This window comes from Lucilia sericata, unplaced genomic scaffold (assembly GCF_015586225.1).
Source record: "Lucilia sericata isolate MDLA Ls3-8-SP2 unplaced genomic scaffold, ASM1558622v1 Contig000349F_arrow, whole genome shotgun sequence".
Taxonomy (NCBI): Eukaryota; Metazoa; Arthropoda; class Insecta; order Diptera; family Calliphoridae; genus Lucilia; species Lucilia sericata.
The window spans coordinates 64,817-84,031 of NW_023994369.1; the positions used below are offsets into that span (position 1 = coordinate 64,817).

At 33.0% G+C, this 19,215-nt stretch overlaps 1 protein-coding gene across 1 annotated transcript in view; it reads right to left on the minus strand.

Annotated features, from left to right (window-relative positions):
* The window catches only part of LOC119603951, a 28,798-nt gene that overhangs the window by 6,796 nt on the left and 2,787 nt on the right, over positions 1–19,215 (minus strand). Inside the window, 7 exon segments of the mRNA XM_037956255.1 lie at positions 8,805–9,120; positions 9,922–10,097; positions 10,168–10,334; positions 11,635–11,797; positions 11,862–12,357; positions 13,637–13,701; positions 13,704–14,992. Coding sequence (XP_037812183.1) covers positions 8,805–9,120; positions 9,922–10,097; positions 10,168–10,334; positions 11,635–11,797; positions 11,862–12,357; positions 13,637–13,701; positions 13,704–14,331 — 2,011 coding nt within the window. The 5' untranslated portion in view covers positions 14,332–14,992.

Here is a 19,215-nt window from a genome sequence, read left to right on the forward strand (position 1 = left end):
GTCTATAGAATAGACTAGTGTCTAGTCTTTACAACAGACTAGTGTGTAGTCTTTACAATAGACTAGTGTCTAGTCTATACAATAGACTAGTGTCTAGTCTATACAATAGACTAGTGTCTAGTCTATACTATAGACTAGTGTCTAGTCTATAGCATGGACTAGTGACTAGTCTATAGAATAGACTAGTGACTTGTCTATAGAATAGACTAGTGTATGGACTATAGAATAGACTTGTGTCTAGACTATAGACTAGTTGCTAGTGTATAGAATAGACTAGTTACTAGTCTATAGAATATACTAGTTGCTAGTGTATAGAATAGACTAGTTGCTAGCTTATAGAATAGACTAGTTGATAGTTCATAGAATAGACTATATATAGATTATACTAGTTGCTAGTCTATAGAATAGACTAGTTGCTAGTCTATAGAATAGACTAATTGCTAGTCTATAGAATAGACTAGTTGCTAGTCTATAGAATAGACTAGTTGCTAGTCTATAGAATGGACTAGTTGCTAGTCTATAGAATAGACTAGTTGCTAGTCTATAGAATAGACTAGTTGCTAGTCTATAGAATAGACTAGTTGCTAGTCTATAGAATAGACTAGTTGCTAGTCTATAGAATAGACTAGTTGCTAGTCTATAGAATAGACTAGTTGCTAGTCTATAGAATAGACTAGTTGCTAGTCTATAGAATAGACTAGTTGCTAGTTTATAGAATAGACTAGTTGCTAGTCTATAGAATAGACTAGTTGCTAGTCTATAGAATAGACTAGTTGCTAGTCTATAGAATAGACTAGTTGTTAGTCTATAGAATAGACTAGTTGCTAGTCTATAGAATAGACTAGTTGCTAGTGTATAGAATAGACTAGTTGCTAGTCTACAAAATATACCAGTTGCTAGTTTATAGAATAGACTAGTTGCTAGTCTATAGAATAGACTAGTTGCTAGTCTATAGAAAAGACTAGTTGCTAGTCTATAGAATAGACTAGTGTCTAGACTATAGAACAGACTAGTGTATAGACTATAGAATATACTAGTGTCTAGACTATAGACTAGGTGCTAGTGTATAGAATAGACTAGTTGCTAGTGTATAGAATAGACTAGTTGATAGTTCATAGAATAGACTAGTTTCTAGTCTATAGATTATACTAGTTGCTAGTCTATGGAATAGACTAGTTGCTAGTCTATAGAATAGACTAGTTGCTAGTCTGTAGAATAGACTAGTTGCTAGTCTATAGAATAGACTAGTTGCTAGTCCATAGAATAGACTAGTTGCTAGTCTATAGAATAGACTAGTTGCTAGTCTATAGAATAGACTAGTTGCTAGTCTATAGAATTGACTAGTTTTAGTCTATATAATAGACAGTATATAGTATATAGTTTAGTCTATAGTCTTGTCTATGGTTCAGACTATAGTCTAGTCTATACATTAGTCTATGCTATAGATAGTTTAGTCTACATTTTAGTCTGTAGTTTAGTCTGGAATATAGAATTTTATAATCTTGTCGAAAGACTAGTTTAAAGTCTTTACTCTTGTTTAGACTATTATGTATATAGTCTATAGTTTTATATATAGTCTAGTCTATTATCAAGAATATAGTTCAGCTTATAGTCTGGTCTATAGTAGTCTAGTTTGGTCTAGTCTATGACATCACTCTTCAGTCTAGTCTGTACAGGAGTCTAGTCGAGTCTATAATCTAGTCTATAATTAAGTCTTAAGACTGGCATATAGCCTAGCCTATAGTCTAGACAGTTGCCTAAAGTCTAGTCTATAGCTCAGTCTATAGTCCAGTCTAGAGCCTAGTCTATAGTCTAGTCTAGTCTGTAGTCTAGTCTATAGTCTAGTCTATAGTCTAGTCTATAGTCTAGTCTATAGTCTAGTCTATAGTCTAGTCTATAGTCTAGTCTATAGTCTAGTCTATAGTCTAGTCTATAGTCTAGTCTATAGTCTAGTCTATAGTCTAGTCTATAGTCTAGTCTATAGTCTAGTCTATAGTCTAGTCTATAGTCTAGTCTATAGTCTAGTCTATAGTCTAGTCTATAGTCTAGTCTATAGTCTAGTCTATAGTCTAGTCTATAGTCTAGTCTATAGTCTAGTCTATAGTCTAGTCTATAGTCTAGTCTATAGTCTAGTCTATAGTCTAGTCTATAGTCTAGTCTATAGTCTAGTCTATAGTCTAGTCTATAGTCTAGTCTATAGTCTAGTCTATAGTCTAGTCTATAGTCTAGTCTATAGTCTAGTCTATAGTCTAGTCTATAGTCTAGTCTATAGTCTAGTCTATAGTCTAGTCTATAGTCTAGTCTATAGTCTAGTCTATAGTCTAGTCTATAGTCTAGTCTATAGTCTAGTCTATAGTCTAGTCTATAGTCTAGTCTATAGTCTAGTCTATAGTATAGTCTAGTCTATAGTCTAGTCTATAGTCTAGTCTATAGTCTAGTCTATAGTCTAGTCTATAGTTTAGTCTATAGTCTAGTCTATAGTCTAGTCTATAGTTTAGTCTATAGTTTAGTCTATAGTCTAGTCTGTAGACTAGTCTATAGTCTAGTCTAGACTACAGTTCGGCCCATAGTCAAATCTATAGTCAGTCTGTAGTCTTTTCTCTAGTCTGATCTATGGTTTAGTCTATATGCTAGTCTTAAGTTAGTCTATAGTCTAGTTTATAGTTTGGTCTAGTCTAGTCTATGGTTTATTTTAGTCTTTATTATAGTTTATAGTATACTTTATAGTTATGTCTGTGCTGTCTAGTCTAAGAACTAGTCTCTATTCCAGAGTCTAGTCTAAGGTATGTTAACTATATGGCTTAAACTTCATTTCATTTCCAAAGTTTTCTTTAACTAAAACTTAACCAAAATCGTAAATAGAAAGAAAAAAAAATAATCGTTTGTTTTTTTAACTTAAACTAAGTTAAAACTACTAGAAAAAACGTTAATGCAAATATAAAAATGCAATCGATTGTTTTCGGTTTTTTGTTGGTTTTGTTAAATAAATTGTTGCTAGAAAAAAAACTTAAACTAAATGCAATAATAATTAAATTAGTGTTTTCAAGGATTTTTAAAAAAGGCACGTTTAAAAATTACAAATAAAATAAAAAAAATATTTAAATTAAAAAAGTCTTAACAGTTTAAAATAACGGCTAAATTGTTAAAAAAAAGGAAAAAAGCTTTCAAGCTTTTACTTTTTTTTCTAAAAGTAAACACTAACTACTACACTTGAATTTCTTAGGTACAAAAAAGTTTGTTGTTGTTTAAAAAAACCTTAAATTTTAAAGAAATAAATTAAAAAAACTAAACCATTACCTAGTGATATATATAAAAAAGGATATTAAAAGCTTTTATTAAGGCTGAAATGAAAAAGAGCTTTATTTTACAAAAGCTTTCTTTTTTTGTAAAGTTTACACCATTAGATCGGACCGCATCTTACTTTTTAAAAGGAGAAGAGCTTTAAAAGAAAAAGCTTTCTTTTTCTGTAAGCTTTTTTTAAATATCCAATTGATTAAAGATTAAAGTTCTGAACAAATTTTGCATTTAAAATGGAGACAAGAGCTTTTGAGAAAAATCTTTCTTTTTTTGGAAAAGCTTATGATGGAATATTACAACAATTTTGCATTTAAAAAGGACAAAAGCTTTTGAAGAAAAAACTTTATTTTTTATGAAAGCTTTTACACCATTTCCAATTGATTAAAGCTACAAATTCTGTCTAATTTTGCATTTAAAAAGGAGACAAAAGCTTTTGAAGAAACATCTTTTTTTTGATGAAAGCTTTTACACCATTTCCAATTGATCACAGGACTTGGTGCGTTGCGGTGAAATTCTTATAGAATCTCTGGTCCCTTCCAAAGTATTCTGAAATAATTTATAAGAACTTTTAGATTTCTGACATTTCTTCTTCGAACGCGTTAAAGTGCTGAGACTAAAGAAATTCATAAGCGTTTTAAATTTGGCAGAATTTGAGGAATGACTTTGGGATTCGGCATCCAAAGCATTTGGCGATGTCTTAGAGGCTTTAGATTTCTTCGTTTTATCTTTGGATTTTGTGGTGGAACTAGAATTTTGCTGCTGTAGCTGAAGCTGCTTCTCCAGCCGTAACTGTTGCTGTAAAAGTTCTTGTTTCATTTGTATTACTTCCGGATCGGGTTGAACATCCTGTAGTTTTCTTTGAGCCATTATAGAGTTTTCCGTCATAAAGAGCGGCGCCTCCTTTAAATGGTGCGAATTATCCGAGTCCGAATAGTAAGTGGCAAATGAAAAAGAATGATTTTGTATAGAAGTATTGGGTTCCGTTTGACAATCTTCAAAAGAATTCAAGGTGGAGGAGTTGTGTTGCGAACTATTGGAACTATTGTTTAAGTGAAAAGTGACCATCGAAGATTTACGTGAGGTTTGCTGGGAATTTAGGGAATTATCTTGTGAGGAGTTATTTATGGAGGTTAAAGAATTAAATGGTTCTTCTTGCGAGTGACAAGATCTAAAAGAAGAATTATTATCGTGAGACGTTTGATAATTTTGCTTTAGTTGGGATTTTTCATAGGCATTAGAGGGTTTACGAAAGAAACAGTGTCGCGGGAACTGAGAACCCGAACCATTGCGTTGAAATCTGTAATAGGGAGATTCTGGATCTTCCGATTCCTGCAAATCCTCGGTTAGCTGAGAAGTAGAGTTATACATGGTTAAATTGACACTGGACTTAGAGCTTAAGGGTTCTGCATTATGCCAATTGTTGGTTAAATCCTCCATAGGCTGATTGCCTTGTGTAGTATTCATGCAAGATGTAGAAAATATTTCATCTAAAGACTTTTGTAAAGCAGTATAAAACACCCGATCATAGGTGGGATTATCGGGATTCATATCGCTCAACATTAAAGAACCCTGCTGGGAGCAGGTGGTCAAAATAGGATTCTCTCCCACTAAAGGCGAAATATCGGGTGATATATAAGACAATTGTTGTCTACGGGCCAAAGGCGAAAGACGACTATCTAAAGAGAATTTTTTTCTACCTATAGCAGGACTATTGCCCAAACTATTCGACAATTTCAAATCATTTACAGGACTTTTATCCGGCTGCAAGTTGCTACGTTTAAAGGGGAAACAGCCCACCACTGTGGGAGTTACAGAATCCCTATCGTAATCTTCGGTATTTAAAGGACATTCAAAAGGTAATGGTTTAATAGGTTTTTTACTCAACAAGGTATCGAGACCACCATCATGGGATTTGGTAATCAGATGTTTCTTTTTAATTTTCTTACTACTTAAACGTAAATCATTAGCTTTGTTATAACCAGATATGGGAGAAGTTAAAGTGGTAGAACTAACGGAATTAATGACAAAATTATTTATATTATTGTTGTTGTTATTATTAAGAAGATTATTGCTGTGATGAAAAGCTAATGATGAATTATTACTAGTAGTGGGAGTAGTAGTATGATTAGAATGCATTAGATTATTGCCCTGGTTATTATTTTGTATTAATGTAACAAAAGCTGGATGAACCATGGCCATAGATGCTGTACTACATGTTGTACCTGGTGATGCTAAAGATAACGTTGAGGCAGAGCCTAAAGTGCCTATAGTTTGGATACCTTGTGTCGTAGTTGTACTAAGCTGTTGCATAGAATGTGCATTATGAGGATTATAGCCGTTATTGTTCGGTGATGAGGGTGTGGTATTACTAGTATGTTGCTGTTGTCGTATGGCGGCGGCTTTCTTATCAAGATTGGGAGCACTCTTACTAAACGAAGAGTTACTATTAACATTTGCAGCATGCCATTCAGTCGAATGGATGGCAGTTTGTAGATGACAACGTTCTCGTTGGTGTACCGTGGAGGGACCCCAGGTTTTACCTTTAAAACCATCGGGACTCACTACATGTACAAGCAACAATTATTTTTGCGTCGAAAAAAAAATAAAAAAACCGGGTAAAATGAAATAAAAAGAAAAAATAATACAAAAATTTTAAATAAAAACAAATAAAAAAATATTTAAAATAAGTCAAACAAATTAAACTAAAATATAATAATCTATAAACTTAAAAGGACTACAAATATTCGACAAAAAGGATATATATAAAAACTACTGAAGAAGCGACTAGAGACCAGATAATAGGCCAGAATATAGATTCGTCTATAGTATATACTACATAGCAAGCTATAGCACAGACAAGACTATAATCCAGACTAAACACTATGCTATGGAACAGACTATAGACCAGACTACATACTGTTGTCTCGACTATAAACTACATATCAGACTATAAGGCAGACTAGAACAGAAATCCGTTAAATTTATAGAACAACTTAGGGGGTCAACTATAGAGCAGACTATAAACTGGACTATAGACTAAACTATATACAAGATTATAGACTGGATGATAGACTTGGGTATAGACTAGGCTATAGATTAGACACTGAACTATAGGCTGTAGAATAGACTGTACTATAGACTAGACTGTAAACTACACTATAAACTATATTATTGACTAGCATTTAGACTAGACTATAGGGTAGACTATAGACTCTACCATAGACTATACTATAGACTAGACTAGATTGTAGACTAGACTACGGACTAGACTGTAGACTATACTATAGACTAGACTATAAGCTAGACTATAGACTAGACTATAGACTAGACTATTGGCTAGACTAGAGACTAGACTATAGACTGTAGAATAGACTGTACTATAGACTAGACTGTAAACTACACTATAAACTATATTATTGACTAGCATTTAGACTAGACTATAGGGTAGACTATAGACTCTACTATAGACTAGACCATAGACTATACTATAGACCAGACTATATTGTAGCCTAGACTACGGACTAGACTGTAGACTATACTATAGACTAGACTATAGGCTAGACTATAGACTAGACCATAGGCTAGACTAGAGACTAGACTATAGACTATACTACAGACTAGACTATAGACTAGACTATACTATAGACTATACTACAGACTAGACTGTAGACTAGACTATAGAGTAGAATATAGACTAGACTAGACTATAGACTAGACTAGACTATAGACTAGACTATATACTAGACTAGACTATAGACTACACTATAGACTAGACTACAGACTAGACTATACTGTAGACTGTACTACAGACTAGACTATAGACTAGATTATAGACTAGACTACAGACTAGACTATACTATAGACTAGACTATACTATAGACTAGACTATAGACTGGACTACAGGCTAGACTATAGATTATACTATAGACTAGACTATAGACTTGCTTATATACTAGACTACAGACTAGACTAAAGCCTAGACTAGACTAGACTATAGACTAGACTATAGACTAGACTATAGACTAGACTATAGACTAGACTATAGACTAGACTATAGACTAGACTATAGACTAGACTATAGACTAGACTATAGACTAGACTATAGACTAGACTATAGACTAGACTATAGACTAGACTATAGACTAGACTATAGACTAGACTATAGACTAGACTATAGACTAGACTATAGACTAGACTATAGACTAGACTATAGACTAGACTATAGACTAGACTATAGACTAGACTATAGACTAGACTATAGACTAGACTATAGACTAGACTATAGACTAGACTATAGACTAGACTATAGACTAGACTATAGACTAGACTATAGACTAGACTACAGACTAGACTATAGACTAGACTATAGACTAGACTATAGACTAGACTATAGACTAGACTATAGATTAGACTATAGACTAGACTATAGACTAGACTATAGACTAGACTATAGACTAGACTATAGACTAGACTATAGACTAGACTATAGACTAGACTATAGACTAGACTATAGACTAGACTATAGACTAGACTACAGACTGGACTATAGACTAGACTATAGACTAGACTATAGACTAGACTATAGATTAGACTATAGACTAGACTATAGACTAGACTATAGACTAGACTATAGAGTAGACTATAGACTAGACTATAGACTAGACTATAGACTAGACTATAGACTAGACTTTAGACTAGACTATAGACTAGACTATAGACTAGACTATAGACTAGACTATAGACTAGACTTTAGACTAGACTATAGACTAGACTATAGACTAGACTATAGACTAGACTATAGACTAGACTATAGACTAGACTATAGACTAGACTATAGACTAGACTATAGACTAGACTATAGACTAGACTATAGACTAGACTATAGACTAGACTATAGACTAGACTATAGACTAGACTATAGACTAGACTATAGACTGGACTGCAGACTAGACTATATACTAGAATATAGACTAGACTATAGAGTAAACTATTGACTAGACTGTAGAGTAGACTATTGACTAGACTATAGAGTAGACTATTGACTAGACTATAGAGTAGACTATTGACTGAAGTATAGACTAGACTATAGAATAGACTACTCTGTGGGCTAGACTAAACTGTAGACTAGACTATGGAGTAGACTATAGACTGGACTATAGACTAGACTACAGACTAGACTATATACTAGACAATAAACTAGACTACAGACTAAAATATCTAGACTATTGGCTAGACTACAGACTGAAATATCTAGACTATAGACTAGACTATAAACTAGATTAGATACTATAAATTGGACAAGAAACTAGACTAATAACTTTTTCTTTTCTCCTTTAGTTCAATATAGAGCTACAGTCTGATCCATAGTGGCAAAAATAACTCAGCCTATGGCTGGCTCTAACACAAATATACCTGACAACTTTCGCCTAAAGTTATTTCTCTTTCTCTAATTAACCGGAAAACCCTAAAACTATTACATATTATAAAGTTACATTAATTCAACTTACGTGCCACTATCCTTAGACCCGATATAGCCGGTGAACCCGGTGGTGTTGGCACCACACAATTTTGATCTCTTATTGTCGTTATTGTATGGCGAAATTCCGTTGGCAAAGAGATTTGCACTGGATCCTTTTTAGGTTTAAATTTAAATTTATTACGTCGTTTATTTGGTTTCGGTATCGTTTGAGCTATAATCAATTCACGGCCCATTAGTTCCAGCTCACGGGCACGTAATTGTTGTTCAAATATTTTCAAATTATTGGCCTGTTCATGCTGTTGCATTTGTATAAGACGTAGTTGTTCCTCTTTATTGCGCAGTTCCTGGAAATAAAAGAGAGTGAGAGGAGGACAGGGAAGTTTTATAAATCGTTTGTGAAATTGTTTAATTTAGTTAAAGAAACAAAAATTAAAACTATTATTAACTAAAGCTATAAGTAAAAGCAGAGTTGGATTTAATAAGTTTCATGTTAAAGGAGTTAAAGGTTAAAATTGGCGAGAAAGCTATAGAGATGAAATTAAAAGCAATTTATAAAAATAGTTGTTAAAGAAATCTTCTCAGTATCTTTCTGTATCTTTAGAAAAGTTTTACTAACTACATACATAAACTAATTATGATTATTTTAAAGAAAATTTACAAAACTAATGTTTGAAAAAATGGAAATTTTAAACTGTTTAAGGGGACATTTGGCTCTTACCTCTTCAATAGTTTGAAAGCGCTGTTATGGAGGGGATTTGTTTTTTTTTTAAATGTTGTAGGATTTTTTTAATGTTTAATGTTTTTTGTCAAGTATTTACAAATTTTCAATAATATCCCATGATACCAAATAAAATAAACCACATTATTACAAAAAAGAAAAAACAAGAATATGGAATAGAAGGGAAAAAGGAGCAAAAGAAAGGTTAAATTATATATGACCAGAGTTATGTGTTAAAAAATATATTATTTCTTATAATAAATATGAAGAAAAATGAGTTAAAAAACATTAAAAACTACTAGAAATAAACTAAATTACTTTCTTTATACTTTCTTTATGTTATTAGATATTACAAAAGACAAAAAACACGTCAAATACTAGATAAATATTTATAATAGTAAATTTAGGTATTTTTCTCCAAACTCACCTTTTCTTTTAAGCGCAATTCATGTAAAACTTCTGCAATTTCTTTCTTCCAGCCATCCTGCATAGTGTGAAATGATTCCTGAGGTGTGGAAGTAAAACCGGAACGTGCTATGTCCTCTAGATTACTTAGAATATCTTTGAAACCAGGACGATTATGAGGGTCACTCGCCCAACAACCTTCAAAAAACGTATTATTCATCATTCGAGTGTTTAGTAAAGGTAAGTGTTTCAAAAATCACAAACTTACTTTTCATGAGTTTTCCCCAGGCCTCTGGACATGTTTTTGGTATTGGCAATGTTAGTGTATTGACGGCTACACCATAGGCCACCGATAAGGAATCAAAACCTTTATAGGGTGTTTCACCCGTTATTAGTTCCCATAATAAGACACCATAACTCCAAACATCAGAGGATCTGGAAAAAAGATAAACAATAATTATCAGGATCTACTTAAGTTTTGGTTCAGTTCTAGTTCAGTTCTAATTCAGTCACAGTTCAGTTCTAGTTCAGTTCTAGTTCAGTTCTAGTTCAGTTCTAGTTCAGTTCTAGTTAGTTCTAGTTCAGTTCTAGTTCAGTTCTAGTTCAGTTCCAGTTCTAGTTCAGTTCAGTTCTTTCAGTTCAGTTCTAGTTCTAGTTCAGTTCTAGTTCAGTTCTAGTTCAGTTCTAGTTCAGTTCTAGTTCAGTTCTAGTTCAGTTCTAGTTCAGTTCTAGTTCAGTTCTAGTTCAGTTCTAGTTCAGTTCTAGTTCAGTTCTAGTTCAGTTCTAGTTCAGTTCTAGTTCAGTTCTAGTTCAGTTCTAGTTCAGTTCTAGTTCAGTTCTAGTTCAGTTCTAGTTCAGTTCTAGTTCAGTTCTAGTTCAGTTCTAGTTCAGTTCTAGTTCAGTTCTAGTTCAGTTCTCAGTTTAGTTCAGTTCTAGTTCAGTTCTAGTTCAGTTCTAGTTCAGTTCTAGTTCAGTTCTAGTTCAGTTCTAGTTCAGTTCTAGTTCAGTTCTAGTTCAGTTCTAGTTCAGTTCTAGTTCAGTTCTAGTTCAGTTCTAGTTCAGTTCTAGTTCAGTTTCTAGTTCAGTTCTAGTTCAGTTCTAGTTCAGTTCTAGTTCAGTTCTAGTCTAGTTCAGTTCTAGTTCAGTTCTAGTTCAGTTCTAGTTCAGTTCTAGTTCAGTTCTAGTTCAGTTCTAGTTCAGTTCTAGTTCAGTTCTAGTTCAGTTCTAGTTCAGTTCTAGTTCAGTTCTAGTTCAGTTCTAGTTCAGTTCTAGTTCAGTTCTAGTTCAGTTCTAGTTCAGTTCTAGTTCAGTTCTAGTTCAGTTCTAGTTCAGTTCTAGTTCAGTTCTAGTTCAGTTCTAGTTCAGTTCTAGTTCAGTTCTAGTTCAGTTCTAGTTCAGTTCTAGTTCAGTTCTAGTTCAGTTCTAGTTTCAGTTCTAGTTCAGTTCTAGTTCAGTTCTAGTTCAGTTCTAGTTCAGTTCTAGTTCAGTTCTAGTTCATTTCTAGTTCAGTTCTAGTTCAATTCTAGTTCAGTTCTAGTTCAGTTCTAGTTCAGTTCTAGTTCTAGTTCAGTTCTAGTTCACTTCTAGTTTAGTTTTAGTTCAGTTCTAGTTTAGTTCTAGTTCAGTTCTAGTTCAGTTCTAGTTCAGTTCTAGTTCAGTTCTAGTTCAGTTCTAGTTCAGTTCTAGTTCAGTTCTAGTTCTAGTTCTAGTTCAGTTCTAGTTCAGTTCTACTTACTTGGAGTAGGTACCCCTACTTATAACTTCGGGCGGCATCCAGGCATAAGTACCAGCAGCTGACATCCTAGTGGTATTATATAGTTCACGTGCTAAACCAAAGTCTGTGATTTTTAAGGTTTTCTTATGCAAATTATCGCCCTCGATAGCTTCAAATATTAAAACTGAAAAAAGAAAACACAAAAACATCAACATCAAGTTTAAAAACTTTCCACTCCATTTACTCACCATTAGAACTTTTCAAATCCCTGTGTATCACTGATATTGGTGCTTCATTGTGCAAATAATTCATGCCTTTTGCTATTTGTATGGCCCAATTCACTAGAACGTCTGGTGGTATTTTTCTACCAGCCAATATACGATTCAGACTACCACCTCGAGCAAATTCCATAACTAAACATAATTTGGGAGGCTTAAGGCAGACACCTCTCAGCGAAACTATGTTTTCATGTTTGAGTGCCCAGAAGAGTTTGGCTTCTTGTAAAACACTATCACGCATAGTATCCATATCTTCATCGGCTGTTTGACGGGCTGCCTTAATGGCCACCTCTTCTTTGCGATAGAAACCACGATGAACTTTACAGAAACCTCCTACACCGATTACTTCTCGTATATCGAGTTCTTCGTATTCGATTTCATGCGGTTGTATATCACCAATCGCTGAAGGCACATTTATCATCATGGGATCCTGATTGGTAACGAAATTACTGGGGAAGATGCCGCACTGTTAAAGGGGGAATGAGAAAAGATAATGAAATGTATTGATTATTCATTAAGTATAATTTGGTCTATATATTCAGTCCGTGTTCAGTCTTTGTTCAGTTCTAGTTCAGTTCTAGTTCAGTTCTAGTTCAGTTCTAGTTCAGTTCTAGTTCAGTTCTAGTTCAGTTCTAGTTCAGTTCCAGTTCAGTTCTAGTTCAGTTCTAGTTCAGTTCTAGTTCAGTTCTAGTTCAGTTCTAGTTCAGTTCTAGTTCAGTTCTAGTTCAGTTCTAGTTCAGTTCTAGTTCAGTTCTAGTTCAGTTCCAGTTCAGTTCTAGTTCAGTTCTAGTTCAGTTCTAGTTCAGTTCTAGTTCAGTTCTAGTTCAGTTCTAGTTCAGTTCTAGTTCAGTTCTAGTTTAGTTCAGTTCTAGTTTAGTTCAGTTCTAGTTTAGTTCAGTTCTAGTTTAGTTCAGTTCTAGTTCAGTTCTAGTTTAGTTCTAGTTCAGTTCTAGTTCAGTTCTAGTTCAGTTCTAGTTAGTTCAGTCTAGTTCAGTTCTAGTTCAGTTCTGTTCAGTTCTAGTTCAGTTCTAGTTCAGTTCTAGTTCAGTTCTAGTTCAGTTCTAGTTCAGTTCTAGTTCAGTTCTAGTTCAGTTCTAGTTCAGTTCTAGTTCAGTTCTAGTTCAGTCTAGTCAGTTCTAGTTCAGTTCTAGTTCAGTTCTAGTTCAGTTCTAGTTCAGTCTAGTTCAGTTCTAGTTCAGTTCTAGTTCTAGTTCAGTTCTAGTTCAGTTCTAGTTTCAGTTCTAGTCAGTTCTAGTTCAGTTCTAGTTCAGTTCTAGTTCAGTTCTAGTTCAGTTCTAGTTCAGTTCTAGTTCAGTTCTAGTTCAGTTCTAGTTCAGTTCTAGTTCAGTTCTAGTTCAGTTCTAGTTCAGTTCTAGTTCAGTTCTAGTTCAGTTCAGTTCAGTTCTAGTTCAGTTCTAGTTCAGTTCAGTTCTAGTTCAGTTCTAGTTCAGTTCTAGTTCAGTTCTAGTTCAGTTCTAGTTCAGTTCTAGTTCAGTTCTAGTTCAGTTCTAGTTCAGTTCTAGTTCAGTTCTAGTTCAGTTCTAGTTCAGTTCTAGTTCAGTTCTAGTTCAGTTCTAGTTCAGTTCTAGTTCAGTTCTAGTTCAGTTCTAGTTCAGTTCTAGTTCAGTTCTAGTTCAGTTCTAGTTCAGTTCTAGTTCAGTTCTAGTTCAGTTCTAGTTCAGTTCTAGTGCAGTTCTAGTTCAGTTCTAGTTCAATTCTAGTTCAGTTCTATAGTCATCACTTACCTTATCTCCAATTTTACCAATCCACCAACCCTCATCTCCCGAAACATTTGGATCCATGGATAAACCAACACCACTTGACCCCGTTGCAAAGTCAACTCATCCTCTCCTTGAGCCTCATAATCATATAAAGCTGTCCAAAGACTACCGCCCGGAGGTATACTATCACTCTGTTGAGATTGTGAGTGATGTGAATCGTTGCTCGTTTGTGCAGTCGAAGAAGCCATAACCAATTTTGTGTTATTAGTACTGGTGTTGCTGATACTGCTGCTATTATTGGCTGCCATTATACCGTTTGTATTACCATTTAATGGTTTCTTATAATCATTCGATATACAGCTGACATTATTGGCTGTAGTGGAGTGATGGCTGGAGGATGCTAGTGTGTTGTTAGTGTTGGTATTAGGGATATTTTGTGAGGTGTGTTTATAACCATTGTAGGGTTTCAATTTCGTGTTGTTGGCGGCTGTATTTGTGTTAAATTTATTATGACCATTTAGATTTGAAGTTGAGGTGGTGTTGCTACTGCTGCTGCTGCTGTTGTTGATTGTGTAGGCGACGTTTGCTGCTGCTATAGTAGTTGGCTGACTGGTAGTAGTAATGGTGCTGTTGTTGTTGGTGGTAGTAGCATTATTGTCTGTTTGTTGTTCTTCGCTAATTGCGATCATTTGTGTGACGTTATAATGACGAGCAGGCATTAAATGTTGTCAATATTTTAGAAAAACCAATAAACAGCTACAACTACAGTTCAGTGTTAAAGCGTTTGCTATTTGTTTAACGTTCTGTCTGTCCTTCCCTTAGAGTATGGAATTTTTTTTAAATATATTTTTTTTTTCTTTTACTTCTTTTTTCTTTTGGTATTTCTATTGCTTTTTGGCCAACAAATAGAAAAAAAGAATAAATTTTGAACAAAAAACAAGCTTTCCTTGTTGTTGTTATTGTTTTAGCTAGTTTCTAGCAGAGTTGTTAGTTTGTTTTTGTTTTTCTTACTCTTCACTCTCTGAATTATGTTATTTTAACACTTGATTATAATAGCTTTTGTTGTTGTTGTTGTAGTAGTTGTTATTATTATTGTTGAAGAGCTGCTGCTGTTGTTGCCGCTGTTGTTGTTTTATTATAATTCGTTCGTGTTTTTGTTGCTGCTGCTGTTCGTAAATTTGTTGTTCTTGCTGTTGTTGCTTTTCAATGTTGTTGACACTTTTATAAGCCATGCGTATTTTATAAATTATTATAATTTGTTTTTTTTTTTAGATTTTTCCTTCTTTTTTTTGCACTCTTTGCTATAAATTGTGTTTTTTTAATTGTTGTTGTTATTGTTCTTGTGATGTATCGTTCTAATGTTCTGCTGCTGGTTGTAGACTACATAAGAAACAGAAAAAAAATATATCAAAAATATATATCAAATAGGTACCAGCTACATAATAGCAGCACAGATTTAAAAGTATTAATTCAAGAGGCACAAAAAACAACCGAAAACTCAAAAATCTAAATAGCCACTAAAAGCGTTAAATGTCTCAGCCAAATGAACAACAACTAACTAAACTGATATAGATCATTCTAAAAACTAAACTAAACTATCAGACTATAGACTACATTCCAGATAGTCTAGGCTATAGTCCAGAGTTTAGTCCAGTCTATAATCTAATGTCTAGTATATAGTCTAGTCTATAATCTAGTCTATAATCTAGTCTATAGTCTAGTCTATAGTCTAATCTATAGTCTAGTCTATAGTCTAATCCATAGTCTATAGTCTTGTCTAAAGTCTTGTCTATAGTCTAGTCTATAGTCTAGTATATAGTTTAGTCTAGAGTCTAGTATATAGTCTAGTCTATAGTCTAGTCTATAATCTATTCTATAGTCTAGTATATAGTCTAGTCTATAGTCTAGTCTATAATCTAGACTATAGTCTAGTCTATAGTCTAGTCTATAGTCTAGTCTATAGTCTAGTCTATAGTCTAGTCTATAGTCTAGTCTATAGTCTAGTCTATAGTCTAGTCTATAGTCTAGTCTATAGTCTAGTCTATAGTCTAGCCTATAGTCTAGTCTATAGTCTAGTCTATAGTCTAGTCTATAGTCTAGTCTATAGTCTAGTCTATAGTCTAGTCTATAGTCTAGTCTATAGTCTAGTCTATAGTCTAGTCTATAGTCTAGTCTATAGTCTAGTCTATAGTCTAGTCTATAGTCTAGTCTATAGTCTAGTCTATAGTCTAGTCTATAGTCTAGTCTATAGTCTAGTCTATAGTCTAGTCTATAGTCTAGTCTATAGTCTAGTCTAGTCTATAGTCTAGTCTATAGTCTAGTCTATAGTCTATAGTCTAGTCTATAGTCTAGTCTATAGTCTAGTCTATAGTCTAGTCTATAGTCTAGTCTATAGTCTAGTCTATAGTCTAGTCTATAGTCTAGTCTATAGTCTAGTCTATAGTCTAGTCTAGTTTAGTATATAGTCTAGTCTATAGTCTAGTCTATAGTCTAGTCTATAGTCTAGTCTATAGTCTAGTCTATAGTCTAGTCTATAGTCTAGTCTATAGTCTAGTCTATAGTCTAGTCTATAGTCTAGTCTATAGTCTAGTCTATAGTCTAGTCTATAGTCTAGTCTATAGTCTAGTCTATAGTCTAGTCTATAGTCTAGTCTATAGTCTAGTCTATAGTCTAGTCTATAGTCTAGTCTATAGTCTAGTCTATAGTCTAGTCTATAGTCTAGTCTATAGTCTCTTCTATAGTCAAGTCTATAGTCTAGTCTATAGTCTAGTCTATAGTAAAGTCTATAGTCTAGTATATAGTCTAGTCTATAGTCTAGTCTAGTCTATGTTCTAGTCTATAGTCAAGTCTATAGTCTAGTCTATAGTCTAGTCTATAGTCTAATCTATAGTCTAGTCTATAGTTTTGTCTAAAGTCTTGGCTATAGTCTTGTTTATAGTCTAGTCTATAGTCTAATCTATAGTTTAATCTAGAGGCTAGTCTATAATCTAGTCTAGAGTCTATCCTATAGTCTAGTATATAGTCTAGTCTATAATCTAGTATATAGTCTAGTATATAGTCTTGTTTATAATCTAGTCTATAGTCTAGTCTATAGTCTAGCTTAGTTTAAAGTCTATTATATAGTCTTGTCTATAGTCTAGTATATAGTTGAGTCTATAGTGTAATCAATAGTCTAGTCTAAAGTCTAGTCTATAGTCTAATCAATAATCTAAAGTCTAGTCAATAGTCTAATCAATAGTCTAGTCTAAAGTCTAGTCTATAGTATAATCTATAGCCTAGTCTATAGTCTAGTGTATAGTCTAGTCTATAGTATAGAGTATAGTCTAGTCTATAGTCTAGTCTATAGTCTAGTCTATAGTCTAGTCTATAGTCTAGTCTATAGTCTAGTCTATAGTCTAGTCTACAGTCTAGTCTATAGTCTAGTCTATAGTCTAGTCTATAGTCTAGTCTATAGTCTAGTCTATAGTCTAGTCTATAGTCTAGTCTATAGTCTAGTCTATAGTATAGTCTATAGTCTAATCTATAGTATAGTCTATAGTCTAGTCTAAAGTCTAGATTACAGTCTAGTCTTAAGTCTAGTCTATAGTGCAGTCTATATTCTTGTCTAGTCTAAAGTCTAGTCTATAGTGCAGTCTATATTCTTGTCTAGTCTAAAGTCTAGTCTATAGTGAAGTGTATAAGTCTATAGTCTTGTATATTGTATAGTCTATATTCTTGTATATTGTCTAGTCTATAGTCTAGTCTTTATTCTAGTCTATAGTCTAATGTTTATTCTAGTCCATAGTCTAGTCTATAGTCTAGTCTATTGCCTAGTTTAGTCTATAGTCTAGTCTATAGTCTAGTATATAGTCTGGTCTATAGTGTAGTCTATGGTCTATTCTATGGTTTAGTCTATAGTCTAGTCTATGGTCTTGTCTATAGTCTACAGTCATGTCTACAGTCTAGTCTACAGTATAATCTATAGTATAGTATATAGCCTAGTCTATAGTCTAATCTATAGTACAGTCTATAGTCTAGTCTAAAGTCTAGTATATAGTCAAGTCTATAGTCAATTCTATAGTATAGTATATAGTCTAGTTTATAGTCTAATCTTTATCTGGCCTTTAATCCCATCTACAGTCTAGTCTATAGTATAGTCCAAGAGCTCATTCTATCTCATAATGTCAAGTACATAATTTTCTTTTTAATATTTTTTGCACTTCTCTTAGTTGTTGTTGTTTTTATTTTCCTTTTTTCATACATTTTCTGTAATAACAATAAATGTCAGGTAATATGACAATAAGTACGTGCCGATTTAAGGATTTAATGAAAAAGATATTACAAAACAAATTGTGCTGCTTAAACGCAAATACTACATACATTGTTACGACAAGAAGGCGGCTAACATTAGAAGGAGTGATTAGAGTATTGGTGAGGAGCAAGTTAGGTTAGAGGGGAAGTATACACAACATTTATTATTTTATAATATACAAATTGGTGTTATCTAAGGAAACGAAGATTATTTATTGCGAGTTGCAATTTTTTGTTTTTTTTTATAGAAAAGGGATTTAAAAATCGTTAAAGAAAAACAACTGGTTTAAAGAAAATGAATAATGGTAAATTTATCAATAAAAACGGGGGATTAGAGAGAGGCGGCAAATTGATTTGAATGCAGTAGTATGTACAGTCTATAGCTGAAGTATAGACTAGACTATGGACTAATATATAGTTTATAGACTAGACTAGTTTATAGTCTAGTCCATCTGTTAAATATTCTTTCACTTTTTCTAATAAGTTTTAAAAAAATCTATTTAATTTATAACAAATTTTGAATGCCTGCACTTGTGCACGCCTGCCAACAACCCAATCAGAATATTATGGAAAAAATTGAGTTAGAACAAATAAACAATGAGATTTTTTCGACGTAAATACAAATTGTTATTGTAACACTAGATAGAGAAAAAACAATAAAACAAAAACAATTATTTATTACAAGTATAGAAAAAAATAACCCCAACACTAAACAACAATAACAAAAGTAATCAAATAAATTGCAGTAAAAACATAAACACTACTCTCCTCTCCCCATAAGCATAAATAAATGCATACACAATAACAACAACAGAAAAGCAACAATAATAAAAACAAAAAAATAAAAAATAAACAGACGACAGGCACGAAGCAGCACTCATTTTATACTCGTTTTGTAATAAAAACAAATGTAATGTGTGCTGTTGATCGGATGGATGGCTGAAGGAGGATGGCACAAACAAGAACGAAATAAAAAGAACAATAACAACAACAAGAAAATGTATTTGTAGATAAAATAGAGAAAAATATTTCAAAAAGAAAAAACATACGAAATAACGAAGAATAATAACAAAACAAGATTGACGATATTGAATGAGTTTTTTTTTGTGAGTGTTTTTTGTGTGTTTTTCTTGTTGTTGTTTTTATTGGTTGTATGTTGAACTTCATGTAGATCAGGGATGGAAAATTGAAATAAAATAAAATAAATTGGGTGCTAACTAAAGACTAGACTATATACTAGACTGTAGATTAAACTACATATATACTGGACTATAGACTAGGATATAGACTAGACTGTACTATAGACTAGACAA